The 17,897-nt window shown below is 64.4% G+C and overlaps 9 protein-coding genes across 9 annotated transcripts; 4 read left to right on the plus strand and 5 right to left on the minus strand.

The window, feature by feature from the left end:
* Window positions 1-22: 22 nt before the first annotated feature.
* Window positions 23-1,333, plus strand: JCM10292_000249 (uncharacterized protein; the record flags this gene model as incomplete). The annotated part of the gene is made up of 5 exons (XM_076647355.1): window positions 23-144; window positions 203-309; window positions 372-821; window positions 881-936; window positions 995-1,333. 5 exons carry the CDS (start codon window positions 23-25, stop codon window positions 1,331-1,333), a joined length of 1,074 nt encoding a protein of 357 aa, XP_076507282.1.
* A 223-nt stretch (window positions 1,334-1,556) lies between these two features.
* Window positions 1,557-3,064, minus strand: JCM10292_000250 (uncharacterized protein; the record flags this gene model as incomplete). The annotated part of the gene is made up of 3 exons (XM_076647356.1): window positions 1,557-2,617; window positions 2,674-2,833; window positions 2,891-3,064. 3 exons carry the CDS (start codon window positions 3,062-3,064, stop codon window positions 1,557-1,559), a joined length of 1,395 nt encoding a protein of 464 aa, XP_076507283.1.
* Window positions 3,065-3,457: 393 nt separating this feature from the next.
* Window positions 3,458-6,235, minus strand: JCM10292_000251 (uncharacterized protein; the record flags this gene model as incomplete). The annotated part of the gene is made up of 10 exons (XM_076647357.1): window positions 3,458-3,577; window positions 3,663-3,723; window positions 3,795-3,846; window positions 3,912-4,327; window positions 4,432-4,724; window positions 4,789-5,243; window positions 5,300-5,382; window positions 5,441-5,581; window positions 5,639-5,788; window positions 6,225-6,235. 10 exons carry the CDS (start codon window positions 6,233-6,235, stop codon window positions 3,458-3,460), a joined length of 1,782 nt encoding a protein of 593 aa, XP_076507284.1.
* Window positions 6,236-7,035: 800 nt separating this feature from the next.
* On the plus strand, window positions 7,036-9,547 carry JCM10292_000252 (uncharacterized protein; the record flags this gene model as incomplete). The annotated part of the gene is made up of 5 exons (XM_076647358.1): window positions 7,036-7,676; window positions 7,735-7,776; window positions 7,834-8,329; window positions 8,383-9,421; window positions 9,504-9,547. 5 exons carry the CDS (start codon window positions 7,036-7,038, stop codon window positions 9,545-9,547), a joined length of 2,262 nt encoding a protein of 753 aa, XP_076507285.1.
* A 310-nt stretch (window positions 9,548-9,857) lies between these two features.
* JCM10292_000253 (uncharacterized protein) lies at window positions 9,858-11,203 on the plus strand (the record flags this gene model as incomplete). The annotated part of the gene is made up of 6 exons (XM_076647359.1): window positions 9,858-9,878; window positions 10,062-10,265; window positions 10,338-10,571; window positions 10,678-10,866; window positions 10,936-10,974; window positions 11,075-11,203. The coding sequence occupies 6 exons, from the start codon at window positions 9,858-9,860 to the stop codon at window positions 11,201-11,203; spliced, it is 816 nt and encodes a 271-aa protein (XP_076507286.1).
* A 380-nt stretch (window positions 11,204-11,583) lies between these two features.
* Window positions 11,584-12,492, plus strand: JCM10292_000254 (uncharacterized protein; the record flags this gene model as incomplete). The annotated part of the gene is made up of 3 exons (XM_076647360.1): window positions 11,584-11,714; window positions 11,767-12,007; window positions 12,067-12,492. 3 exons carry the CDS (start codon window positions 11,584-11,586, stop codon window positions 12,490-12,492), a joined length of 798 nt encoding a protein of 265 aa, XP_076507287.1.
* Window positions 12,493-12,687: 195 nt separating this feature from the next.
* On the minus strand, window positions 12,688-13,947 carry JCM10292_000255 (tetratricopeptide repeat protein; the record flags this gene model as incomplete). The annotated part of the gene is made up of 7 exons (XM_076647361.1): window positions 12,688-12,869; window positions 12,950-13,066; window positions 13,135-13,199; window positions 13,264-13,332; window positions 13,442-13,580; window positions 13,640-13,823; window positions 13,918-13,947. The coding sequence occupies 7 exons, from the start codon at window positions 13,945-13,947 to the stop codon at window positions 12,688-12,690; spliced, it is 786 nt and encodes a 261-aa protein (XP_076507288.1).
* A 248-nt stretch (window positions 13,948-14,195) lies between these two features.
* JCM10292_000256 (uncharacterized protein) lies at window positions 14,196-16,866 on the minus strand (the record flags this gene model as incomplete). Its single annotated transcript, XM_076647362.1, has 2 exons — window positions 14,196-14,516; window positions 14,581-16,866. 2 exons carry the CDS (start codon window positions 16,864-16,866, stop codon window positions 14,196-14,198), a joined length of 2,607 nt encoding a protein of 868 aa, XP_076507289.1.
* A 408-nt stretch (window positions 16,867-17,274) lies between these two features.
* Window positions 17,275-17,776, minus strand: JCM10292_000257 (uncharacterized protein; the record flags this gene model as incomplete). Its single annotated transcript, XM_076647363.1, has 1 exon — window positions 17,275-17,776. A coding segment is annotated over one exon (502 nt), but the record flags the coding sequence as incomplete, so codon positions are not given.
* Between the last annotated feature and the right edge of the window lie 121 nt (window positions 17,777-17,897).

A 17,897-nucleotide genomic window follows, 5' to 3' on the forward strand; every position in this document is an offset into this window, starting at 1 on the left:
TCACTCAACAAGGCCACACATCATGAGCTCGTACATTGACGGCTGGGGAGGCGCAGCAGTGAGGCGATGCGCAGACTCGGGCAACCAGCGGATACATGCCCATCTGATCAATGGCAACTGGCTCGACAGGTCGGACGTTGCGCCGTAGGTTCTCTTCGTCACCGTGGTTCGGCCCTTAGCTGACAATGATCGAACAACGCAGCTCAGCAGTCATCTGTGTGGTCAGCTTCCTCTCCTTGATCGGCATCGGATACCGCTACCGCGAGACGAGGGTGCACTTCCTCTTCTTGCTTGCTTTTGCCCTCCTCTGTGAGCGAACTCTCCGCCCCGCCTCTACCCAGACGCTAACGGTCGCCTTTTTCAACTTCCAGTCCTGGGGATCGCCTTTGCCATCCGAGCTGCACTCGCCAACACCCGCATAGCTGGGCGCACTCGCTCTTCGACCTTCACCTCCGAATCGTTCTTCCTCCTCGCCCTTACCTTCTTCCTAGCCGGCCACATCATCTATGCACGCGTTTTCCTCAATCGCGCATCCCTCGTACACTGGCCGTCCACCCTGCTCTACTTCGCCGGCGCACTCCTCCTCATCGCCCTCATTGTCGGCCTCGTCGCTCTCGGGCAAGGACCGACCCCGCCCGACAGCCTCACACCGCCAATCAAGTACACGCAGATGCGCATCGCAAGCGCGGCGCTCGAGCTGATCGTGGCGGTGCTGCATCCACTCCTCCTTCCGTTTGCCAAGCTCGTCGCGCCCGAGCTACCGATGCTGGAGCTCGCCCTGCTGACCGTGGCAGGCTGGTTCCTCTTTGTCCCGGCTTTCTGTGCGCGAATATCCAATCGTAGGAAGACAAGCGATCCGCACTGACCGCCAGCGTGGCAGATGTATTCTGCGTGTCCACCATTACGGCCGACTACTCTCCGCTCGTCTGCTCTCAGGCTTGTTCTACCGCTCCCCCCATCTCGCGAAGCCACTGACAATGCTTGATTTCGGCAGACCTTCTTCTACCTGTCCTTCGCTCTCTTCCCCTTCCTCGCGCTCTTCGTCCTCCTCGCCTTCCGCCTCGACCGCTGGGGCTTTACCCTCCCGCCGCGCGACCTCCTCGCCTCCTCGTACGCGCAGCCGGCCACATCGCACACGGCTGCGGCGTTCGCGCGTGAGGACGCGGCGCTCGAGGACGCGGCGATCTGGGCGGCGGAGGAGCGCGCGAGGGAGATGGAGGAGACGGAGGCGCTCCACCACGAGCGGGACATCGTCGCCGACAATGCGGCGCACGCGGCGCTGTACGACGATGGTAGGCACTACGATGACGGGTGGAGCTTGCGCTTGCACTGAGCCAGACGGAAACGAGAGAAGCACTCGCAACCGGTACATCCGTGTAGATGAAAGTGGAGCAGTAGTGGCTCAATTGGCAGTGCCTCCTTTCGAACGTTTGAGTTTGAAGATCATAAGGGTATGCGGGAGACATCAAGGGGTGATAGCTGCGGAAAGGGTGAAAAGAACGCGCAAGTGCTGGTCGCAGTGATCGGCGGAAACGTGAACCTACGAGCTCCGACATCTACGACGAGCCAGGAAGCGCAATGCCCGTAGCGTTGAGGATCATCTCAACGATCGACCAGGCGTCCTCGCCGAGCGCCTCGATGTACTCGGGCGACCCGGGCAGCTTCTCGATCCCGAGCGAGTCGGTGCAGTTCGTCTGCGTGATGTTGCCGTTGAGCGCGTTGTCGAGGAAGGTGAACGCGTCGCCGGCATAGGCGAAGAACGCGACCGCGTGCGCGAGACCCGGCGACGCCGAAAAGTGGATCTTGGCACCGCGCGCGCACTGACCCTGGTAGTACGCCGGGACGGGCGCGTACGCGACCGTCTCGTCGGTGACGGAGTGGTACTGGAAAGCGGGAATCGTGACGAGACCGTCGTTCGCGACAGGCGTGAGAGACGTGTCGTTGATCGGCTGGCCAAGGCGTCCGGCAGCGATATACTTCTGCATCGTCGGCTCCTGGAGAACGGCTTCGCCGTCCTTGAAGAGCGAGTAGACGCTGACGTTAGCCAACGGCGCCTCCAATCCGCTGTTGCAGGTCGTGCGAGCTAGCTCAATTGTCTCGGTGCCGTTCGGGTTAAGCGCCTGCTGATAGAATTCGTCGAGCTCGGGGTAGGCGTTGGCGAGACCGGTCAGAGCACCGACGGCAAGGTACGCGCCCGACGTGTTAGAAAGCAGGTCGAGCGTGCTCGTCAGGTCGACCGGGACGCCTCCGTACGCCGCCGCGACGACGTTGAGGTCCTGGCCATACGAGGAGAGGAATTGCGACGCCCATGCGCTCGCGTGTCCACCGCCACTGTAGCCCGAGATGACAGCCGTGTAGTTGTCGGCCGACGGGAGCGTCTCGTTGTGATTGAGCAGGGCTCGCAGGCCGTCGAGACCAGCGAGCGCCTCCGTGACGCCCGAGATGAATGCGGCCTTCGAACCTTCGTGGTCTGGAACGGCAACGTAGTAGCCCTTCGAGAGCGCCCAGGTGATGTCGAGGCTGACAGAGGTCTGGAGGAAGTCGGTCGCGTTGCTTCCGCCGCCGTTCTCGAGGGCGTACGTGACTTGGCAGTCAGGCGAGGCAGAGTCGATGGGAGCTGCATGATGTAAAACTCAGCCGGGCCATGCGCCCAGCTCAACAAAAAGGACTTACCGAGGAAGAGCAGGATCTTCGGCGGCGAGACGGGCTCGGCGGGCGAGAAGAGCGTTGCCGCGGTCGCGTCCGACTCGTTCGTTGCGCTCGTCGTCTTGTAAAGCACCTGGTAGACCGATCGGGCGTTAAAGTCGAACTGCGTCCAAACCGGACGACTGTTCTGTGGGCATACGCTGGGTTAGCCGGCAATGGCGGGGCCAGGGGATGGAAACCGCACGATGATGGCACCGTTGTCAAGCTCTTGCCAGCCGTTGCTCGAGGGCTCGTAGAACGAATCGTTGCTCGGGACCAGGGGACCGTCGGGCCCAAGCGCCCGAAGCTGGAGGATCGGAAGAGCAAGCACCGATGACGCCGCCAGAGCCGTCGCGACGAAAGCAGCAGCGGTACGCATGATGGCAGGAGCCCACTGAACAGCTCTAGCGAGAAAGAGGGAGGAAGCAAAGCAGCCCCGCAACGCTGAGGAGCGGACAAACCGGCGCGATGACCGAGGCGGCAGGCCACGAGGGAACGCTCGCAGCGAGGCGGACTGAGCGAGACAGGTCCAGGGCACACGTCAGCTGTTGTGTGCGCCAGCAGCCGGACTCGAGGCCGGAAAGGCCGAGGCACAGGGTCGAGGGCGAGGGCCTCAGATCTCGGACAGCCGCAGCAACGCGGCCCCTGGCAACGCTTGTCAACTTCCCGCACGGCTCAGCATTGCTCCTTCCTTGCACTGAATGCTCCTGTCACTGCAGCCGCGAAGCAGCTCGCCCGCCCGCGTCGCCGGATCCGCTACCTCCGCCTCATCTCATGCTTCGTCGAGCACGAGAAACTGCTCGACCCCCGCCAGCAGCGCCGCCCACCACCGCTCGATCACGCCGCGCTCAAAGCCGTTCGAGTCGCAGCCGAGCGAGATCCACAGCTGGCCCTGCGCGGGCGGCGAAAGATCATCAGTTCGAGCAGTTCGACGATGTCGACGCTGCCGGCGCGACTAGGAGAAGGCGCCAACTCACTGCGAAGGTGTAGGCGAACAGCAGCAGCGCGCCCGGACGCTGGCGGGATCCAGTTGTGAGACTGCAGGCGGCCGCAACAAGCGCATTGTCAGTTGGCGTGAGCTGATCTTGCAGCTCTCGAAGAGAACGCACGTGTGCAGCTTGATGCCGTGGTACTGCTCATGCCTGTAGATGGCGTCGAGGTCTGTACACATGGACGAGCAGATCTTAGCTGCTGGATGCCTTCGTCAGAGATTCGGGAGGACGCACTGCCGAGCATCGACAGGCCCATGAGCGCTGTGCTGGGCGCTTTCGGGCGTGCGCTTCGGTCGAAGTGCTCCTGCTTCTGCTGCTGCGTCTGTGCGTCCCGCGCCGGCTTGACGTGCGCTTGCTCCTCCTTCGGCTGGGCCGCGTCGTCGGCTCCCGCCCGCTCCTCCTGTTCCGCCGCCACGCCGCTGATGCCCAGCCCGACCATCGCCTCGGTCGCCTCCCTCTCGCGCCTTTCGTCATCTGCACGCTCAAACCCGATCGAGCGCCGCTCGCGTTCGAGCGCCATGAGGAGCGTGCGCGCGGCGAGCAGCGGCGTCTTGGTCGCGCGCGTCGTCTGCTGCTGAACCGAGCGTGCTTGGTGCCAGAAGTACGCCGAGGCGGGCAGGTCGCGCGGGAGGAAAGACGGGAGGATGATGCTGCAGATATGGCGACGATTCGGTAAGTCGACGCGCGACGCATCCTCAAGCTGCCCGGCTGACTATGACCCTGCCTCCAGGCTGTGCAACGTTGAGAGACGCACTTGTAGTACCCGATCGCAATGTGGTATGGGTCGACCGGCGGGTTCTCACGCTTCAGGTGGCCTCGCACGTTCAGCGCCGAGTACAGCATGACGGGCAACTCGGGGTTTTTCCCCCGCTCCTCGACGGTGCGTACGTACGCGAGGCTCGACAGCGCAAACATGGCGTGCGCGATGGTGACGCCGTGCAGCTTGCACGCGGCGAGAATGCGCTTTGTCTCGGCCAGAGGGTACGAGACGGTCTGCACGAGGGTGTGGCGCGGGCCGAGTCGCGCACGGGGAAAAGCGTGGCCGCCCTGTCGACGGCCCCAGATACCTATCAGCTGGAGCTCGCCGAAATTTGACGAGGAGCCAACGCACCACCAGCTTCGCTTGCTCGTTGGCGAACTCGACCTTGGCGGCGGACCAGCCCATCTTGCCCCATGTGGCCGGCACTACAAGCTTGCTCTCCATCGCCGGTGCGAGAGTCCGCGCCTCTTCAACTGCGTCATCGCCGGTCGATTCGGTGCCGGGCGGCGTCGGCTTGTCGCCCCTTGCCGCCAACACCGCCTCGATGTGCTGGCATGGCAGCGCTTCGTCGCCTTGCTCGCTCGCGAGCAGCGTGAAGAACTCGTTCGCCGTCGTGTGCAGCGCCATGCCATCGCCGATGAAGTGCGTGCTGAGGAGGAACAAGTCGTAATCTTGCTCGCGCTCTGCATCGACTGCGAGGTCCGCCTCGGCGGGCGTGAATGACGGCTCGGGCGTCGAGATGATGAGGTAGGCGAGGCGGGAGTCGGAGAGCAGACGGGCGCCGTTCAGGTACTCGGAGCGGACCGCTGCAGGCTGGCCAGCGTGAGTTCCGCAACGACAAGCTCTGTCGAAGTAGACGCACTTTGCGGGTCCTGCTCGGTCACGAGTTCCAGCAGCGATGCTGCCTTGGCGCGCGTCTCAGCTGAGTTGAGCGGAACATCGTACCTGCGCGGCTCTGAGGATAAGCGGCCATTGGGGGAGGCACAAATAAAGCAAGACTCGCCGAAAGCGAATGTCGTGGTAGTCTCGGAAGACGATGGAGCTCCCCAGGAGCCTGTGCTTCGTCGTGAGCTCCGTCCATACATCGAGCACGCGCTCGGGCTTCATCAGACTCGCGCGAGCCTTGAAGCCGATGTGAAGATACCTGTCAAGGGCGATGTGAGCACCCCTGCCGTGCCCCACTGCGAAGGGATGGACTCACATGTCGTTCACGCCGCCTTCAACCCCTTTGCCGCGCGAGCCGAGGTAGTACGAGACTTCTGTGGGTCCAAGGGAACGTTCGTGGCGGATGCGTCGGGCCTGCCCGTTCGAGATTGGGTCCTTCTGCACTTCGCGATACGTGCTCCATTCACTGTGTGTGCTGATAGCATCAGCTCGTAATCTCAAACAAGACCTCGTCGCCAAGCGTCTGAACCGGACGCACAACGAGCGGTGCACTCCATCTTCCTTTTCCTCTCCTCTACCGAGTGCCGCCAGTGCCGGAAGAGTCTGTCTGGACGCCTGCCGAACCGATTCAAACGAGACTTCGGCGGAAGATTGAATGCGAGCGAGCTCGTCTTGGCCGGGTGTTGAGAAAGGGGTGTTGGGCGTTCCTGTGAGAGAGTGCGAGGCGGAGAAAAGACTCGCAGCGGGCGTCCGAGGCGTATCGCTAGCGGTCGAAGCGGTCGAGCGACGCGGTGTCCTGAGGGTCGGCGAGTGTCCTGCGCTCACGGGCTGTGCTGAGGAGACAGAACTGCGAGTGCAGGGTGATTAGCCCCGTCTGCTTGACCGCCGGAGCGTGAACGCACTCGGAGGCCATCCCGGGAGGAGCGTGAAGCGAGGTGAAGGCGGGCGAGATGGGCGCGGAGCGTGAGAGCGGCGGTTCGACCAGTGGTGAGCTGGGCAAAGGAGTGCGATCGCGCTCTGAGTGCCTGAAGTGGCCAGCAGCTCAGGCTCAGGTGCGAGAAGGAGCGAAAGAGACGCGTCTTTCCGTGCCCGAAGACGATTCCGCGTGCAAACAAGGGGACTCGAGCGCCCCCGCGCTGGCTGTTCTGGCTGCTGACCGCTGTGCCGTACGTGCAGGCACCAGCTTCGGGCAAGTCTTCGTGCACGAACTGGCGCCAGTCGGTGCACGGCTCTCACCGTCGACGCATCCTGTCAACCTTCCCAAGTTGCCTTCTGCACCTCGTTTCAGCGCAGCAAGCGCACTTCTCGGGCTGTCGAAGCTGCTGTACACCCTCTCGAGGGCACAAAAATAGTGTCAGTCGCACCGAGTACTCCTGTCTCTGCCCGGATCCCGCTCGGGACGGGAGGCGGACGGACGGACGAGGCTCGAGCGGGCGCAACGTCGGTCTTCTCGCTCCCCTCGCCTCGTTCCGGAGAGCAGGCGCACCATAAGAGGTGCACGGAGAACGGTACACAGCGTGGCAGAGTCGGTCACCGACCTGCGGCTGTCGCCTCGGTCCACCCGCTTCCTGCTCCCGCTCGAGCCCACGCCCTTCCCCACTCGAAGGAAAGCAGCTCGACTCTGAGTCCGCGTCCTGCGTGCAGAGCGTGAGGTCAACGGTGCTACCCTCGGTCTCGCTGGACGCCGGTTCGTGCGCGCGCGTCACCAGCCGCATGCCGGCCCCTCCGCCGCACCGCTCGAGCGACTCCCTCACGACGCCGACGAGGGCAGGCCGTCCGTCGCACCAGTCGAGTGCTTCCGTGGGGCTGTCGCCTATCTCGGTGTACTCGTACTCGGAAACGGACCCGTTCCTCTCGCCGACGTCTCCGCGCTTCTTCCGCCCGACGTCGCCAACCTCGCCGACCTGGACCGTTCCGACTTCACCTACCCGGCCTGACCTGCGCCGCACAAGTTCGTCTCCAGGCATCCTGGGCTCACTGCCGCTCGTCCACCCGCCAAAGCGCCACCGCAACCGTCTCTACCTCGTGCTCGTCGCCCTTGCCTTCATCGTCGCCCTCGCCCTCGCCCTCGTCCGGTTCACCCAGCTTCCTGCGCCGCTCGAGCGTAAGCTTGAACTTTACTCGGCACGTGTGGGCAACGGGCTCGCTCGGCTCGCGAGTGGGACCGGCGTGACGCAGAAGGAGGTCGAGGGTCTCGCCGTGCAAGAGGACGACGCGTTCGAGGTCAACGAAACGGGCGAGATCCGCATCCGGACGACGCCGAGGCCTCACATGATCAGCGAGGCAGGGGCTGAGGACGTGAAGTATCTGGGCTTCTTGCCGCACTCAGGCTTCCACAACCAGCGTATCGCTTTGTACGTTAGCTTCTCCCTCGCTTGACCTTAGCTTGATCTGACGCTCGCCCGAGGGCAGGCAGAACGCTCTTCTTCTAGGCAAGACCCTCAATCGCACGGTGTGAGTGAGGAAAGCCGCTTGGGCGGAGCGCCCAAAACTGATCTCGCCGCTCCGCAGCTTGATCCCTCCTATCTGGGTTGGCTGGCCTGTCCCGACCCAGTCCTACTCGGACCTGCGCAAGTCGTGGCTCGACATCATGCTCAGCACCCCGCCTTCGTTCGACCTGGGCAAGTCGCTCACGGCCAAGTCGCCGCTCAATCCGCCCGCCGACTTCGCCTCGTCCGTGACCGACTTCCCCTGCGCCGACTGCCTCGCCGACAATACGACCTGGCTTGCAAGTGCGCGTGCAGCGACCGAGCGCAAGCAGGCCAAGTGGCGCGAGGCTGGCTATGAAGTCCGCCCCGACGGGTACCCGATCATCCCGAACCTGCGGCCGGAGGACTGCAAGTCGTACAGCGCCGAGTGCCGCTCCACGTACCGCGACACGTTCCTCGCGTACGACTTTCTCGTCAATCTCGACGAGGCGCGCAAAGTAGGCGTCGAGGTCGTCGATAGGTGGGACATGCGCGAGCGTGCGCTGCTGAACTCGCTCAACGTAACGCAAGACGACGTGGTGCGTTCCGTTACCAGTGCAGCGTTAGCGCGGCACTGACTCGTTGACATCAGTACATTGTCGAGGATCGCCAAGCGTTCGACTTCCGCTTCACGGACCAGCACGAGTACGACGACGGCGATATCCCGCTCATCCAGCCCAACCTCGACCCGGAGGACAAGCGCTACAACCGCCACGTCTCGATCGACGGGCTCGCCGCTCAGCCGCACCGTGTCCTCCTTGTCGGCTCGCTCTTCGGCTCCGGCCGCGTGCGGCTCTGGCACGAGCCCGACGCGTACGACTGGAGCGAGCGCCTCGCGCGCGCCATGGCCTTCCGCAATCCGTGGCTCATGCGCCCCGCAGACGCAATTGTCGCGCGCCTCGGCGGCCGCGAGAACTACGTCGGCGTCCATGCCCGCGTCGGCGACGGCGAGTTCCAGCGGTACGCGGCGCGCAACATGGAGCAGGCGTGGAGGGACCTCGTCGAGGGCGAGATGGGCCTGTCGAGTGACGTCGTCGAGGAGATGTGGAACCGCGTCAAGCCTAATGTGGTCGTGCAGCCGGCGCGGTCGCACGCAAGCCATGAGCCGAAGACCCGCCGCAGCATCGTTCACGCTTCACCTGATTCGCCCAGCTCGTGGTCGCTCGACGGCGACGAGTACACGCTCGAGAAGCCCCAGCAGGGGCGGTCGCGTCGCAACAAGCGCGGTCTGCTCGACGACGTCAAAGCACTCCTGCCGTCCACCCTCCGGGGCGCCGATCCGTCTTCCCGCCTGCAGAACCTGACGTGCCGCGCTCCGCTGCACATCGAGTCGCGCTTCGAGCCGTTCAACGTCCCGCTGTACCTCGCGACCGACTCGCGCGCGCCCGAGACGGACATCAACCTCGCGCCCTTTTTCGCCGCGTTCCCCTGCACGTTCCTCCTCTCCGACTTCGACCGCGCGCAGCCCGAGCGCAACGACGGACTCGTCGTCGAGAGCGTCGAGCAGATGGGGCGCCTCGTCAACGACCTCGATGGCGTTCCGCTCGGGAGGCTCTTCCTCCCGTTCCTCGAGGCCATCATCGCGAGCAAAGGTCGGCTTGTCGTCGGCACACAGCACTCGACGTTCTCAGGTGCGTGTCATGCATCCCTTCGTCCCACGAGCGAGCGAGACGCTGACCCGCGCCTCCACGACGCCCTCGCGCCGACCCGCAGGGTTCGTGCAGAAGCATCTCCACGAGGCGTACTGGCTCGACTGAGCAGCGCAGAGCAGATCTGACAGCAGGCTTGCAGCGGTTGTGCCGTTTTGTTATCGGTCGTTTCTGTTTGTAGCGACTAGGTGTGCCCCAATAGACACTGGCGTGAGCAGGCAAAACAGTGCAAGGTTGTTGAGCTCAATAGAATTGGAGCCGGACTGCGGGAATAGGAAAGAGTAGCCAGAGATTGCGAGGCGCGCGCGCAAACTCTGACGGGCGCCTTGCCTTGCCTTTGCTCCTTTTCCCTCTTCTATTCCCTTACTCTCGCCTCAACTCGCCTTTCTTACCTCGACTAATCCGCCTTAATTTCAACATGGCTGACAAGAAGGCTGTCGTGCGTCCCTCTCCCGCTTCTGAGCCCTGCGCCACGCTCTCGCCGTCGCGCGCGTCACGCCGTCCCGCCACCTGCGCACGTCCCACGCCCGCCTCGCCGTCGCCGTCGCGCCTCGGCTCGTCTCGACAAACAATCACTCGCTCAGTGTATGCTGACTCTGATTGCTCGCCGTGCATCGTGCAGGTCGTCAACGCGCTTCACCACCTCCAGTCGAGCTTCAAGGAGCTCGCCAAGGCGCAAAAGGAGGCCGCAAAGGCCATCGAGCAGTACGCCCACGAGCTCGACGAGTCCAAGAACCCGCAGGCCGTCCTCGCCCAGTTCCCGTCGCTCTTTGGCGACCTCGGCGAGTTCGTCCCGGCGCCCGCTGCCGGCAAGAGGGGCAAGAAGGTGCGTTGTCGCCGGCGACCACCTTGACCTTCGCAAGTTCATCTCGTACTGACCCCTGCCTGCTCTCCACAGGCGGCTCCTGTCGAGGACGACGACGATGGCGACAGCAAGAAGCGCCGCCGCGGTCCCAACAAGGAGAAGAAGGTCAAGGACCCGAACGCGCCGAAGCGCCCCGCTTCTGCGTACCTCGAGTACCAGAACTCGGTCCGCGAGGAGTTCCGCCAGCAGTACAAGGACATGCCCTACTCGGAGATCCTCAAGAAGATCGGCCAGACGTGGCAGGACATGAGCGATGCCGAGAAGAAGGTCCGTCTAGCTTCCTCCTGGCGTGCAGCATTCAATGCAAAGCACCCTCTTCCCGCGCTGTGTGAGGGGTCAAGGAGTTAGCTGACATCTGTTACGCACCCCACAGCCGTGGAACGACATCGTCAACGAGAAGAAGGAGGAGTACCTCCGCAGGAAGGAGGAGTACGAGGGCAACTCGCCCGCCGCCTCGCCCGCTGTCGTCGCTGCTGAGGAGCCCAAGGACGCCAAGAAGCGCGTGCGTAAGGCCGAGGCCGTCGCCGACATCCCCGTCGAGGAGCCGAAGAAGGGCAAGAAGGTGTGTTGCACTGGCACCCGTTCATTCATCGCGCCTCATCAGCAAACTGATGTTTTACTGGCTCTGCAGGCCCAGGCGACGCCCTCGAAGAAGGCCGCCACTCCCGAGGTGTGTTTCGGTTCCTCGACTGCGCTCATAGGCTTCCGCTCGGTCGGAATTGGAGAAGCAGCATCGAGACAACCAAATGCTGATACAATTTGTGCCGCAGAGCGAGTCGGACGACGATGACTCTTCGTCTTCGGACTCGGTCTCGGACGAAGGCGACACCTCGAGCGAGGAGGAGGCGTCGCCCCCGCCCAAGAAGGTCAAGAAGGACAAGAAGACGTCGAAGAAGTGAGCGACTCGGCGTCGACTCTCCGCCTGATACCCGCGTCTTGCTCTGGAAGGCGGAAGAGGACGAGGAGGTGCGGTGCTTGAGGTGTGCCGTCTTTCGCCCGAATCTCCCTCCGCCTATAAAACCCGTACCCGCCTTCGAGCCAGCAGTATCGGCTCGGGGTGCTTCTGTGTCGCCGCTGTAATGCCGATACCCTTCGCCTATCCCGCTCTGTTTCGCTTGCGCCCGAAGTCCAGGTCTCCGTTGGTGCACGTGCGCCAAAACGCGCGTCGCGTCTCCGACGCGTCCTTTAGAGTTCCAGCTTCCTTCGCTCGCTCTTGCTGTGCTCTTGCGCTTCGTTTGCTCGCTATTCTTCTCGCTTGTCGCCTCGCACGACAGCCGCCATGCCCGCCGTCTTTGCCTACTCACACGTCGCCTACGGGATCGCCCTTTCGCCCGTCATGCTGTACTGGGCATTGCTCGCCGAAATCGAAACAGAGGCGTCCGCGGCGGTCGTGCAACAAGCCGAAGATCTGTGTCGGAGGGGGCAGACGGCGGGCATGAGCGCAGTGGGACGCCTCCCACAGGTGGGACCTCATCCTCGTCGAGCTCCGGTCGGCAGCGTTCCCGCGACGCAAGGAGGCCTGCCTAGGCCCGCTGCGCGCCTGTCGCAAGTGCGAGGAGACGTACGGCGAACCGGGCGTCAACTGCCTGCCTGAGAAGCTGCTGCAACGCGCTGTCGGGAAGGACGACAACGATCCGGACCGGTACTGCTGTGTGCCGTGTGCCAAGCTCGCGGGAAAGGCGCTGTTAGAAGCGATCCATGGGGTGTGTCTATTCAGTAAGAGAGCCACATAGGCCTTGATGCTGACTTTCTCCAAACTCAGACCAAGCAGTCGACGCTCAAGCTCGACACCTTCGTGTCACGTTACGGACTTAACCTCGTCTACCGCCCTTACAGTCTCGAACTCGCCACAGAGGAGCGCGCAATCATCTCGCACAACGGCACGTTGCAACCGACCACGTCTGTGATCGACGTCGACGACGTGGCCGACACCAAGAACGAGCCGGCTTTCACGCTGCAGGCCGCAGACCCAGACCTCCTCCGCGCGCCGACCGAGGAGGAGCTGCGGCGATACGCAAGCTTCATCCACATGTGGGGCGGCTTGACGGTCAGCAGCACTGCGCCCGATACGGAGATGTACACTGCCGAAGCTATGGAGCGGAGGAAGCAGGTCAACCCAGCAGTTGCGCCCGACTGGCGGCCGCAGATCCTTGTATGGCACAAGCTCAAGCCGACGTTTCGTCGCTAGGATCCAGGGTGACTGCAAAGATTCGACTGGACAAGCTGCGAGAGGCGGAACGATCGAGTTGCAGTGCGAGAGAGGGTATGTGCGATGCGACGCAAGAGCGAGTGGGGTAGTGAGAACGATGTGGGTATCAACAGGAAAGGGGAGGAGGGAACATGCAATCGGACGAAAAGAGGCGGGAGAATGTGCGGCCGGTCTTTAAGCCTTCGTCTGGTTCGGCGCCTTGGCAGTTGCTGGCGAGGTCTCCGCAGCGCCCTTGTGCTCAGCGTCCGCCACGCCTTTCCCTTTGACGGCGGCCGAGCCGGCCGAAGAAGCGGTCTCGCCTTGCGCGCGATCGCCGTTCTTCGACTCTTCGCCTTTCTTGCGGTTGAACATGCCCTCTAGGCGCATCAACAAAATTCGGCAGGCACATGGTCAGCAATCCGAAGTATGACAGACAACGAGAGGAGCGGCAACGTACTGAACTGCGCGGTCGCCTTGGCCTCGCGGGCTTTTTCGTCGATCGAGAGCTTGTTCAAGGCCGCCGTGATGGCCGAGTCCGGATTCGATTTCTGAAGCTCCTCGAGCATCTTCTTGCCTGGGCGCCGCCATATGTGCACGTCAGCGACGGGCCACCAAGGGCTTTGTCAGGTCAGAAAGGCGCACCGGTGTTGATCTCGCCGAGGCCGATCCTCGCCTGCGCCTCACGGAACTTGGCCTTGACGTTGTCTCTAAGTCCCGAAGTCCGGTGAGCTGGGAACGCGCAATGCCCAAAGAGGCGGGATCGTAGCGTACTCGTCGAGCTTCTTGGCAGACTGCGCCGCCTCAAGAGCACGCTTCCAGCGCTCCTGCTTGATGTAGATGCTGTGTGGTAAGTTGGTCAGCCAGGCCACCTTCGACGCGCTCCAGCAAACAAGGGCGGTCGGAGTGCGCCCTTGAAAGCGAACGAACGAGGCGAACGGCTCCAACTCACGCAGCCGAATTGAGATAGGTGTTTTTGATGGCCGTCCTGACCTCCTCAATCTTGCTGGCAGCCGTCGCTTCGCCCTGAGAGCCTTCGTCCTTGGACTCGCCCTCCTTCTCTTCGTCCTTGTCGTCGGCAATCTCCTGAACTGCAAGCAGTAAAGCTTTAGCGAGAGCTGCGCAGCCTCAGGCTGAGCAGCGAACGTACTGCGCGGCTCTTCGAGCGTGCTAAAACGGGGCGGCTCGGCCGGGTACAGCCTCGCGAGGGAAGAGTCGAGTCCGCGCAGGGTGAGGAGGACGGCGTGGTACTTGAGGAGCGCGGGGCCGAGCTCGCCCGCCTTGAAGAGCTCGTTGCCTTCCTGACGCGTCGCGAAAGCCTTCTCGATGATGCTCTGTGCGCACAGAGAGCCGCGTGAGCTGGTCCGAGCGAGCAAAAAGTGGGGAGAGGAGCAAGAGGTCGAGGGCCTGGAGAGGGCGCAGACGCACCTCAACCTCGGCTTTCGTGTGCTGCGACATCCTGCAGACCGACGGCGGGCGCAGCGGGGCGAAAGCGAGGAGAGCGAAGGACGAGGACAAAGCGAAAGGAGATCCAGACAAGTCTCTCGACGCTTCAGATGGTCTGAACATTCGAGCAGAGTAAACGCGATTGCTGTAAAGCATGTGAGAAGCGACTACAACAAGGTAGGAACTACAACAAGGGTGGCCGAAGGACCACCCGCGAAAAACGAAAGCACCTCCCAACCTTCTATCGCTCATCCCGCCCGTCACGCCGTCGCAGCGGCCCACACGGCCACCGCAAATAGAACCGCAACGACCGTACCACCGGCGCCAGCCGCGCAGCGGTTGACGAACACCCACTTGTCGAGCCCGGCGAACCGCTCCGGCTCCTGCGGGTTGAGCCACTTGGCCCGCGCGCCGCCGACGTGCGCCTGGTGCTCGCGCAGCGCCGAGCCGCGCATGATGCGGCCGCAGCCGCAGACAGCGTCGCGGCACCGCTGGCCGCGCTGCGCGGGGAACTCGCCGTCGAGCGGGCGGAGGTACCAGCCGCCGAGGATCCAGCACCAGGGACCGAGGAGGAAGCCGGCCTGCGCGACGAGCGACGTCAGTGAAGTGGCGGAGAACAATGAGCGAGAAGAGCGTGGGACATACGAGGAAGACGAGCTTGGCGGGGACAATCTCGTCGGCCCACGCAGCCGGCGACGAGCTCAGCAAGTCGGTCAAGTCATCCCAGACGGCATTCCGCCGCCGTGGAGCCGTCTCGACGGCGACTTCGATGGCAGTATCAGGCAAAGCGCCGTTTTCCGGCGCCGGTGCGAGATCGAGCCCTTTATGCGGCTCGCTCGTCGCCGCCGAAGGTGCCGGCTCGGGGTCTGCGACTTCGTAGCCTGCCGCGCGCAGAAGCTGTACCTTGACCAGCCGCAGCGGCGCCGGGCTGAACGAGAAGGACGGGTCCCGTTTGTCGGCCGTGAGCGGCGAGGGAGTGACGAGGAGGTGCGGAGGGGTCGGGATGCTGGGCCCGCCCGCATTCCGCGAAGTAGGCGTGTCGTGGGTGTCGGCAAGCGGGGAAGTGAGTGTAGGGGGCGTGCGGTCAAAGTGCACGGTGACAGGTCGTGCAGGTCGTGAGTGAGCGGAAGCAGACATGCGGCGCGAGAGGCGCCGCGAAGGCGAGACGGTCGGGTCGGCCGCCGAGTCTTGCGAGAGCGTCGAAGAGCTCGTGCCGGACGAGCTGTCCTCGCTTGCACGCTCGAGCGGGGGCGGCGAGATGGCAACGGCGGGGACGGCATCGCGGCGGACAGACTGTCGACGAGTGACTGTCGGTGGGAGCGAGACCCGGCGACTCTGGCGGAGGGGCACGACAGGGAAGTCGTCCTCGTGGGCGGGTGGACCAAAGCTGAGACCGAGTCCAGCGAGCGCCACATCGTTGCCGTGTGCTGAGGAGCCAAGTCGGTGCGGGACGGGCGGCGCCGTCTCGTCTGGGTCAAAGCACTCGCGCTCAAACGGTGTGTCGTTCGGCGTTGATGGCGCCGTCCCGACCGTCCCGTCCTCGGCGTCCGACTCGAACAGCGGCGACGGCTTCTCCGAGTCGGCGGCGCCGCTCCGGCTCGTGAACGCCGATGCAGCGCTCAACGCCGGCGAGATGAGCGCCTCGGCGGAGCGCTTGGTCCGCTCGAGCAGGCGCAGCGGCAGCGGGAAAGCGCGCGCCCGCTTCGGCTCGGGCACGGGCCTCTGCTCCTGCTGCGCAGCGAACGTCGCGCGATGGTCCGCCGGAGCCGAGCGTGGCGCAGGCGCAAGCGGATCGTACGGCGATGGGATTCTGGCGAACTGGTATGTCGAGTCGGGCGCGTCGAGGAATTGCTCCGTCTGCTCGAGCGGTGCTGTGAGGGCAAACGCCCGCTCGCCCTCGAGCGGCCGCTTGCCTTCGCGGATGCGCTGCCTGCGCGCCTCGTCTACGTCGTCCACCGCAGAAGGCGCAGCGTACGGCAGCATCGTGATCGCCACATCGGGCTGCGGCGCCCGCTCGCCCGCCTTGAACTGGGCACGGAGGTCGAGCGCGCTCGTCGCGCGCGAGTGCCGCGCGCCGACGAGCTGCCCGCTGCTGCTGCGCACGAGCTCGCTCTCGGGAATGTCGTGCTCGGCCGGGTGCATGTCGATGCCGACCCAGTCCTGGCTCGACGGGCGGGACGACGTCGATGCGGAGAGTGACACGGACGCTGCGTCGTCGTGCTTGGAGCTGTGCGGGCCGACGTGCACGAGCGAGTGATCGACTGCAGCGGAGGGCGAAGCGCTCCGCCCCGAATGGGACGAGTCGAACGACATCTCGAGGTCCAGCTCGCTGCTCGTGCGGTGCGTGTCGGAGCTGCATCCGCCCTGGCTTGATGACAGCGCCTGCGCCGCCTTGAACGCTACCAGCGAGTTGTGCGCCGTCAGCGGCGGCGGGTAGGCGGACTTCGCACCGGCGGGCCGAGGTGGTGCGCGGATGTTGCGCGCTGAGGATTCGGCAGAGGGGAGGGCGGGCAGCGGCGAAGGCGGTCGAGGAAGAGGCGCGGATCGCGCAAAGGAGGCAGAGTTCTCCTTTTCGGCGGTCGCGGGAACAAATGGGCGTTCGAGCGGCGGCGGGACGAAAAAGGGAGAGGGTGAAGGCTCGCTGTCGGACATGACGAGGTCGCTGGTCGAGGAAGCGGGCGAAGGGAGGGAGCGCATCGACGTCTTCGACGCTAGCAGCCGCGCAGGGTCCGCGTCGGCCTCATCATCGTCGTCAAAGCGGATCTCGTGCGGTGCGAACGGACGGCGGCGTCCAGGAGCAGCGGACGCCGGCGCCTCGTCTCGAGCGTCGCCGAGCGCCTTTGCGGCGAGAGAGGCCGACGTCAGCGAGCCGTACATGCCCGCTGGGCGCAGCCTGCGCGAGGGCGAGGCGGCGCGGGGAGCGGTCGACATGGTGGGGTTGAGGGAAACGAGTGTGAGCCTGCGTCGCGGCAAGCTGGGCGGGTCAGCAGCGGGATCGCTGGGCCTCGGAAGCAGCTGCACACGCACTGGAGGCAGCCAGGACTGTGTGGACGAGTGCCCTCGAGGGTCTCGGGTTGGCGGTAAACAAAGGCTCGGGGGTCGTCGCAGGGGCAGGGCGGGCTGTTGGGTGGTCAAGCAGGTCGTGACAAGCTCGTCGTCCAGCCTGGCGCGTTCTCCCGACACGCTCAAGGCCGAGGGCACGCCGGAGAAGCGGCCTTCTCGCTGCGTGCGCCAACCCTCGACTGCGGCTTCACGAGGGGGAACCATCACGCTTCTCTTCTGCCGGCACCGACACGCTGTGCGGATAGTAGCAGCACGAGCACAGAGACAATTTCCACATTACACGACGGGAACTGCAGGAGCCAGCCCCTGCACCTGCTGCGCCTCCCGCTGCTGCTGCATCCTCTTGCTCTTCGGCACGGGCCTCCCCTTCTCCCCGCCCGCGCGCCTCACGCCCATCCCGAACCGCGGCGTCCACTCGCCCAAGCTCCCGTCGGCGTAAAAGTCCATCGGGTAGTCCTCGTCGCCCTTGCGCCCGTTCTCGAGCGCCTTGAGCACCGACGACCCCATGCTCTTCCACCCGCGCGCGTTGGGCGCACCGAGCGCGACCGACGCTTCGTAGGGCGAGAGGAGCGGACGCGGGAAGGCGTAGCCCCAGTCGATCGAGAGGCGCGGGCACGACGTCTGCACGAACGTCGAGATGCCCCGCAGGAGCGAGAGCTTGGCGGGCGAGAGCTCGGAGAGGAGGATCGGGATGAAAGGCGTCGAGGCGAGAGTCGAGGAGGGAGGCGAAGACGGGACGAGCGAGGTCGAGTTGGTTGCTGGCGGTGCTTCGAGGTGCCTGGTGACAGACTGTGGGGGGGGGGGGGGGGGAAAAAAAAGAAAAAAAAAGGGGGGGCGCGCTAAAATAACGGAAAACACCCCGAGAGCAAGGCCCGAGTGGCCTGGGGCCCCGGGCGCCC

This window comes from Rhodotorula paludigena, assembly GCF_050403205.1.
Source record: "Rhodotorula paludigena JCM10292 DNA, Rt_paludigena_JCM10292v1_ctg8, whole genome shotgun sequence".
Lineage (NCBI taxonomy): Eukaryota > Fungi > Basidiomycota > Microbotryomycetes > Sporidiobolales > Sporidiobolaceae > Rhodotorula > Rhodotorula paludigena.